The 8,068-nt window shown below is 57.0% G+C and overlaps 1 protein-coding gene across 3 annotated transcripts in view; it reads left to right on the forward strand.

The window, feature by feature from the left end:
* Creb3l1 (cAMP responsive element binding protein 3 like 1) overlaps positions 1-8,068 on the forward strand; it is a 33,630-nt gene extending 25,562 nt beyond the window's left edge. Inside the window, exons 5-12 of one of the 3 annotated variants that reach the window (XM_046456958.2) lie at positions 928-1,085; positions 1,684-1,833; positions 2,008-2,066; positions 2,242-2,310; positions 3,935-4,034; positions 4,925-5,051; positions 6,959-7,223; positions 7,380-8,068. In XM_046456958.2, the coding sequence (XP_046312914.1) occupies positions 928-1,085; positions 1,684-1,833; positions 2,008-2,066; positions 2,242-2,310; positions 3,935-4,034; positions 4,925-5,051; positions 6,959-7,223; positions 7,380-7,869 (1,418 nt within the window). In that variant the 3' untranslated portion in view covers positions 7,870-8,068. The remainder of the gene's footprint in view (positions 1-927; positions 1,086-1,683; positions 1,834-2,007; positions 2,067-2,241; positions 2,311-3,934; positions 4,035-4,924; positions 5,052-6,958; positions 7,224-7,379) is intronic. The other 2 variants (XM_046456966.2, XM_046456976.2) reach the window with 2 other exon arrangements.

Consider the following 8,068-nt stretch of genomic DNA (forward strand, 5'->3'; position numbering starts at 1 on the left):
CATTCATTCATGCAACAAGAGCCACTGGGCAGCGTCTCCCAGTCCCAGTACTGGAAGAGCAGAGACTGAGGACAGTCCCTGTACTCAAGTAAACCACCGAGTTCCCAGGGTCACAGACCCAGCACCCAGCAGTGACATTGGGTGAACACATGGCACATTCCCAGGGAGCTCTGAGCGTTCATCCCCAGACCAGAATGGGGAGAGGGGACCTAGAAAAAGAGTAATGGAATCTTCCCAATCCTAGCTTATTTACAGGCCACACACTGAATTAGTTAGAATCTACCATGTAGCAGACTAAGTACCACAAGGTCAAGAAGATAAATGGCGCCCTGGAGGTGCTCACTGCCTTGGAGAGGAGAATGCAGACAAGGTGGAAAGAGCCACCTACCTTGTGAAGTGCCTCCAAGTCCTAAAACACTTCCCATACAGGAGCTTATGGCATCTGCACGACTCTGAGCACAGTCTTTTCAGCCCATTCATCAGATGAGGGTGGTGAGGCCGAGAGGCTGGGGAAACATGTCTGAGGTCGCACGGTTAGGAAGCACTACAGTCAGGACTCTCCTGACGCCAAGTCCAGTGCTCTGAGCAGCATGGCATCCATGAAGAGCAAACAAGTGTTAAAGGAGGGGGAAATCTGGAGGAGCCAGGCCTGGGCCAAGCCCTGGGGACCGCAGGTGCCTCCTCCCGGGCCTGGCCCTTCACTGCAGGGTGGGCCAGGTCTCCACGCCTGGGATCGCCGGCATTTCAGGCTGTCCCAGGGGCTCTTCCAGCATCTATCTAGGCTCTTGGTCTTACGGCTGAGATCAAGGGCCTAGCACCCCACTTCTCTCAGTGTCAGGGCTGGACCAGCCCCTGCTAAAATGAACTCAGCATGTCAGAGCAGAGCTGGGCGCAGACTGCTAACCTGGCTCGCCCTGCTCTTTCCAGAGGACCTGGTTCAGATGCCGCCGACGCCCCCCAGCAGCCACGGCAGTGACAGCGATGGCTCCCAGAGTCCCCGCTCTTTGCCCCCCTCGAGTCCTATCCGGCCCATGGCCCGCTCCTCCACAGCCATCTCCACCTCCCCCCTCCTCACCGCCCCACACGTAAGGAGCTGGGCGTGGGCTGACCCTGGAGGCCAGGAACTGAGTCCATCCACCTGGCCAGTGGGGAGGGTTGGGGAGCCTCAAGTCTGATCCTACCCCATCAGAGTTCAGAGAGGTTCCTGCCTGGCAGAAGAGAAGGAGAACCTTCCAACCTGCCTCATGGTGAATAGGAAGCAGAGGCCAGGACTAGAATTTGACATTCCTGGGCTCCAGACGACGACCTAGCCTACCTCCAAGAAGCACAGTCTGGTGACAACATGGAGCCAGGCCCTGAGTGTGGAGATTCCCAAGTTGAGACTGTGTGGAGGGAGCCTGTTGGGGGTCCTTCGAGTGCCTTGCACAAGTGAGCTTTGATTCTATGAATTCTGGGGTGGCATTCAGGAAGGCCTCCCCCACTATGTCCTGAGGGCCTGACATGCTGGGCTCCTGGCCCCATCTTAGCGCTTGATACGTACAGCTGGATTTAACTCAGGTCCACCTCCTGTTCAGATGAGGAAACTGAGGTTCTGAGTGGTGAGCCTACAGATAGGACATGGCAGATCTTGAGTTTGGATGCAGGGTCGTTTGGTTCCTAATCACCGTGTTCTACTCCCTACAGAAGCTACAGGGGACATCGGGACCACTGCTCCTGACAGAAGAGGAGAAGCGTACCCTAATTGCTGAGGGCTATCCCATTCCCACGAAACTCCCCCTCACCAAAGCGGAGGAGAAGGCCTTGAAGAGGGTCCGGAGAAAAATCAAGAACAAGGTAAAGCCTGAGCCATCCTCTGGCCCTACCCTGGGGACTTAAAGGTCTTCCCAGTGGGTGGGTGGGTGGGTGAGGGCCTCTGCTCCCCTAGTGATGTCAGCCCCCAAATTGGGGGTCCCCCAGGAAATGGATATGCAGCATTGGTAACCCCTGTTTTGGGGCCTCCCCCTCCAGATCTCGGCCCAGGAGAGCCGCCGTAAGAAGAAGGAATACGTGGAGTGTCTAGAAAAGAAGTAAGCATCCTGAAGGGATAGGCTGGGGCCCCCTCCCCAGCCTGGCCTACTCTCCCCAGTCCTCCCTCATGGGGTGCAAGAGGCAGGTGGCACCGGAGTGGCATGGTGGTGGTCAAGGCTGGGATCACTAGTGAATCTGCAGCTGTCCTGAGCCATGCCTGCTTGGTCCCTCCAGGGTGGAGACATTTACATCAGAGAACAACGAACTGTGGAAGAAGGTGGAGACCCTGGAGAATGCCAACAGGTGAGTGTTGCCACCTGCACCCATGCGGCCCCCCGAAGCCCGTGCCTGGCTTTCCGCAGCCCTGGGAGACGTAGAGGGGAGAGATAAGGCGTGAAGCCCTCAAAACAGACCCTGCCACCTGGGACCCCACATCCTGCCCCTTCCTGTTTCCCAGGCTTCTTCATCCACATATAACTAGACACCAGAGGGGCTGAGGAGCCACTGAGTGAGACCTGTAGAGCAGAAGTTTTCCAAGCAGATCCTCAGACCAGCCCCATCAGTAGTCTCAAGAAATGTGTTAGAAGTGATTATTCTTGGGCCCCAAGTCAGTTTGAGAACCTTGCTACTCAAAGCCGTTTCCCTGGACGGGCCACACGGGCGTCGCTTGGGAACTTGTAAGAAAAGCAGAATTTCAGATCTCCCCAGACTTGCTGAGCCCAAATCTGCATTTGAACAAGAACTCTGGGTGCATCTTATACTTACTGGAGTTTGAGAAACATGAGTGTCCCAAGACTACCATAGTGCCTGGCACACAGCATGAAGCCACAGGTCTGGGTTCTTGCCCCACTCTGCCATTTATGTGACTCCAGGGAAATTCTGAGACCTCTCTGGGCTTCAGTTTTTTGTCTCCAGGAGGAAGGCAGAAGCACTGTCTCATAGGATTTATGTAAGGATCCTATGAAATAATGCAGTTCCTCCCTAGCGTGGTGCCTGGCATTTAAGGATGATTGATTGATTCATGTGACTTTTCTTCTTTTATTTTAATTATTCTGAATTCTTCATAGTGCCCTGCTGCAAGCACAGGGAGATCTTAAATTATTTGGTGGGAGTAATTACCATAACAGACAATGGCCTGGTATATAGTAGGAGCTCAATACAAGACTTTTACCTCCTTTCTTCCCTTTTTCTGTCCCAGCTTGTCCTGGGGGCCCAGCCAGTCCCCTTATTGGCCTGGAGAATCACCCTCTTCTCCCAATCCCATAAGTCAGGGAAGGGGCAGGCGCCCTCAACCTCACCTCTCCACCTTGGACCCCAAATAGGGACAGGCCCTTGGTGCTATTTCGCCACCTGCTGTTCACTCTGGGGACTGCACCAGGCTGGGGGGGAGGAAGATTAACCATTTGTTCACCCTCTGTGTGTACCTAGAGGACTCCAGCTGGGTGGGAGCCCACAGTAGTAATGAGGACAAAGTGTTACAGCTGTTGTGATAACAGCAAAAAAAAAGCAATAAGAGGAGCATGAACAATAGCCATCAGGTACTGGCCACCTTCATCCGGGCACTGTGCCAAACACGTCCTCATCAGCTCAGAGTGCTGTGGGGTGCGCAGGAGGGAAGGCCCGTGTGTCTGGGGCTGTAGTAGGGTAAGAAAAAGAAGGCTGGCCACCCTCCCACTCCCACCTTAGCCAAGAGTGGCCCAGGGTAGCCCTGAGCTTCCGTAGGGTGACCCACACCACGAGGCAGACCCCAGGTGCTCAAGCCACACTACAGAGGAGTCACACAGGAGGTGACCTCCTCGTCTTCACGGACATGGGCACCTGGTGTAGAAGCCAGGACTGGAGCCAGCCCTGGCCCCTAGGAGAGCTCCAGGGGGCAGAAACGGCTGCCAGGCCCAAGCCTGCCTGGTGACCACTGTGCCCTCCTCAGGACCCTGCTCCAGCAGCTGCAGAAACTCCAGACTCTGGTCACCAGCAAGATCTCCAGACCTTACAAGATGGCCGCCACCCAGACGGGGACCTGCCTCATGGTAGGTAGTGTTTCCCCAGCACAGGGCCACGGGAGGACAACTCTTCCCTGGGACGGCGTTCTAGGAGGGTGGGCAGAGTTTCGAAGAATTCGTGGCATTGTGGGTGATTGTCACTGGGGTAAAGTGCCTTGTGCCCTGTGGGCTGGCCCCCAGCAGGCCCTGGCTGGCTTCACTGAACCCACAGAGCCAGGTGCCACGGGGAGCTCCCCTGACCCGTTCTAGCGTGGCGTGGATGTGCAGGTGACATCCAACTGAACCCCGCCAGGGGCAGGCCCGTCGGGGAGGTGGCTTCTGCAGAACCCACACAGTGAAGGTGTTAGGGAGGCGCAGGGAGTATGAAGTGGTTCTTTCTGGAAGGGATGGTGAAGAGGCAGAGAAAATTCCTAGAAACCCGAAAGGGTACCAGAGAGTGGCCCCACCTCGGCTCACCCCCTTCTATCCACTCCTTGAAACATGCAGCCTGGGGCCACCCTACTCAGCACACCAACCCGTGACAACCTGGGGGCAGTGGTTAGCTGGGGTCCTGACTCAGCTCCTCCTGATGGCATATGTCCCCCTCCCCATAGATGGAGCCATGGAGCACAGCCAACCCCACCCACCTCCACTACCCCTTCTTCCTCTCCTGACTTCTCCCCGGCTTAGTGCTGATAACCACGTTGCCACCTCCAGTCTCTTTCTCTAGTGCTGCCAGCAGTGCACCCTGCGATGGCCTGGGGTGGCCTGAGCAGCCCCACCTGCTCCAGAGAGGGTGGGAGACCCCACACCTAGGGGTTGGTCAGCTCTGGGAGCTGCTTTTGTGGGAAAACTAGTTTGGGGGAGAAGCATCAGGGGTGGCCGGCCTTGCTGCCCACCCCCGCCCCAGTCCTGAGGGCTGCTCTCTGGGTCCCCAGGTGGCGGCCCTGTGCTTCGTTCTGGTGCTGGGCTCCCTCGTGCCCTGCCTTCCTGAGTTCTCCTCCAGCTCCCAGACTGTGAAGGAGGACCCTGTGGCCACTGAGAGCGCCTACACGGCCAGTCAAAGTGAGTACCTCCCGGAGCCGGGACACCCGCCCCAACTTCTGGGCACAAGCCAGATACAAGAGAAGAGCCGTGTTTGGGACTGGCACCATCTCCCCCTAGCTCCTCATTTTGCAGATGGGGAAACTGAGGCCTAAAGAGGGCCTATGATTTGTTCAATGTGAGCCGTAGAATTGGGAGCAGAGCACAGAGTTTCTGCTCAAGGGCCATTTATAACAAGGCAGTAATGGTTGCCGGAAGCCTTGTGTTAAGAAAGGTTCTGAGGCAGCACTCGGGACCAACAGGAAGGAGAGTCGTGCTCCATCAGCACCGTCCACCCTGGGCAGAGGAGGGGTGGTGATGGCGTGGGTGCGAATACTGCCCATCCAGTGGGGGACAGTGAGGTACAGTGGTTAAAAGCATGGAGCTTTAGAGTCTAGTTATAGGTGCCACTGCCACTTGCTCACTGAGTGACCCTGGGCATGTGGCTTCAGCTCTCTAAGCTTCCATCACTTCCTCCCGCAAGTGGGAGCTGTCACTGTGTGCTTGCTGAGCACCTCTGTGGGGCAGCCTCGGTGAGGAGGTGCATCTTAATGCTGGGGTGTCCTACAAGAGCACCCTCAGCCCCTTCCGGAAGACCCGGGTGAGGAGAGGAAAGACACTGCATGAGTGGCAGGGAGAGCCTGGGCAGCCAACAATGGTGTGGCTTCCAGAGGCAAAGGGTACTTCAGCGAGACCTGTGGAAGAACTTCCAGGCTATCCTTCATATATCTGGCATATATGAGAGGAGGAAGAGGAAACAGATGGGAGGTCAGAGAGAGGGGAGATCAGGGAGGAGTGAGTTTCAGGAAGGAGGGATACTGCAAGGAGCATGAGGGGAGGAAGCTGGCGGGGGAGGGTTAGGGGAAGAGGAAGCGGGGGTGGAGAGTGAGAGCCACTCCCTGGTCAGTGGGCCTGAGAGGGAGCGAACAGGGTGGCTGCTAAGGGCCGTGGGCAGTAGGGGACACACGGCCTGTTTTTCCACGGCCAGAGAAGCCAAGGGAGAGGAAAGAATGGACACTGGGGGCTGGGGTTAGACCAAGCCTGAGCAGGAGGGGAAGAGCGAGGGATGAGCCCCTGAGAGAAAGCGCAGTGGGTCAGCCGTATCAGGGCAGAGGGCACGTCTGGGGAAGGAGGTGGTGTGCAGCAGGCTGGTTCCCCGGAACCCATGTGTTGCTCAACACCAGAGGCCGCCTTTCTCATGGACTCTTAGGTCAGGGCTGGGGCATTAGAGGGCCGATGGCAGATCTGGGTTTGCAGCCTGCCTTCATTGAGGACTAGTGTGGGACAATTTACCTGGTGGCCTGGAACTCAACACCTGCTCTGGGAAGCAGAGCTAAAATAAAATCTCCTTCCTTGCCGGGTGGGTACAGTGGCACACGCTTGTGATCCCAGAGACTTGGGAGGCCAAGACAGGAGGTTGCAAATTCAAGGTCAGCCTCAGCAAATGAGTGAGACCCTGTCTCAAAATAAAAAAACGAAAAGAATCGTGATGTAGCTCAGTGGAAAAGTGCCCCTGGGTTCCATTCCCAGCACCAAAAGAAAAAAAGTGCCCAGCCTGGAACCCTTTCCTTAGGAAGAGCTTCTTCTCAACTGTTTCACTGAGCAGTTTCAATCGTGGGCTCTGTATTGCTCATTTAAACCTCACATCTACATGAGAATGGTCCTTATACCCCCATTTTACATAAGGGCAAACTGAGTCCCAGGAAGATTAAAGCAAAGTGCGAGACTAACTAGAGGTCACACAGCCGGAGAGTGTTAGGGCTGGAATCCAGATCCACTCCTGTAGGATTCCAGAGCTTGTGCCCTTAACGACTAGGCCATGAATGGGGCCAGACTGGAGGGAGTGGGCACCTGGGGTCACCTCTTCCACCCCCGCGCTTTCTCCCCAGTGCCCTCCCGGAGCCTCCTGTTCTACGATGAGGGGGCCAGCTCGTGGGAGGACAGCCGTGCCCTGCTGCCCGTGGAACCCCCAGAAGGCTGGGAGATCAAGCCAGGGGGGCCAGTGGAGCAGCGGCCCCAGGACCACCTGCAGCACGACCATCTGGACAGCACCCACGAGACCACCAAGTACCTGAGCGAGGCCTGGCCGGGGGACGTCAGTGGCAACGGCACCAGCCCCAACTTCTCCCACCCAAAGGAGTGGTTCCACGACAGGTAGGTGGGTGGCCCTTTCCCTTCCCGGTTCCAGGACCCACCTGCCCTCCGTCCACCTTAGCCGCACCCTCCCAGGGACCCACCCCTCCCTGTCCAGATCCCGCTGGCGGAGGGTGGAGGGCTTCCCTCTGGACAGACGGGACCAACGTATCACAGCTTCTCCTCTCTCCAGGGATCTGGGCCCCAACACCACCATCAAACTCTCCTAGGCCGACCCCAGAACCAGGACACAGGACGGACCCCCTGGCACCCAGAAGAGGAGTTCTCTTGCTCACCAGCTTGGATCCAGCTCGCACCCCCGCCCATCCCAGGAGAAGGGGTTCCACCTCTCCTGGCGCTCTCCGGCCACAGCCACGCCATGGCTGGGGCCTCTCTGCACCCCCTGACATTTGGACTACCCCCTTGGGCCAACCACTCTATTGTCACTTCTTCCTCACGCAAACATCCGTCCTTCTCAGATAAACCACTCACTGGGCCACACCTCCTCCCTCCTCCCTCCTCCCACAGGACCACTGCCTCCCTGTCCCCCTGCCTCCCTGTCCCCCTGCCTCCCTGTCCCCCTACACACACACCACACGCAGACCCCCCACGCCCCACCCCTCCTCCCACTGTACAGAGACCAAGAACAGAAATTGTTTGTAAATAATGAACCTTATTTTTTATTATTACCCGTCCCCTAAGATATTGTATTTTACAAATCTCCCTCCTCCCTTCTCCCTTCCCTTGTTTTATATTTTATGAAGTTAGTGCGGGCTTTGCTACTCCCTGGCCGGGGACAGAGGGACTCCCCCACCCTCCCCCGGCCTCCCCCCGCCGCTGCCCAAGCCGCTGGGCCTTTTTAACTG

The sequence above is a fragment of the Marmota monax genome, unplaced genomic scaffold, assembly GCF_021218885.2.
Source record: "Marmota monax isolate L192 unplaced genomic scaffold, Marmota_monax_Labrador192_F-V1.1 WCK01_AAM20220418_F8-fsc00047, whole genome shotgun sequence".
In the NCBI taxonomy this organism is placed as follows: domain Eukaryota; kingdom Metazoa; phylum Chordata; class Mammalia; order Rodentia; family Sciuridae; genus Marmota; species Marmota monax.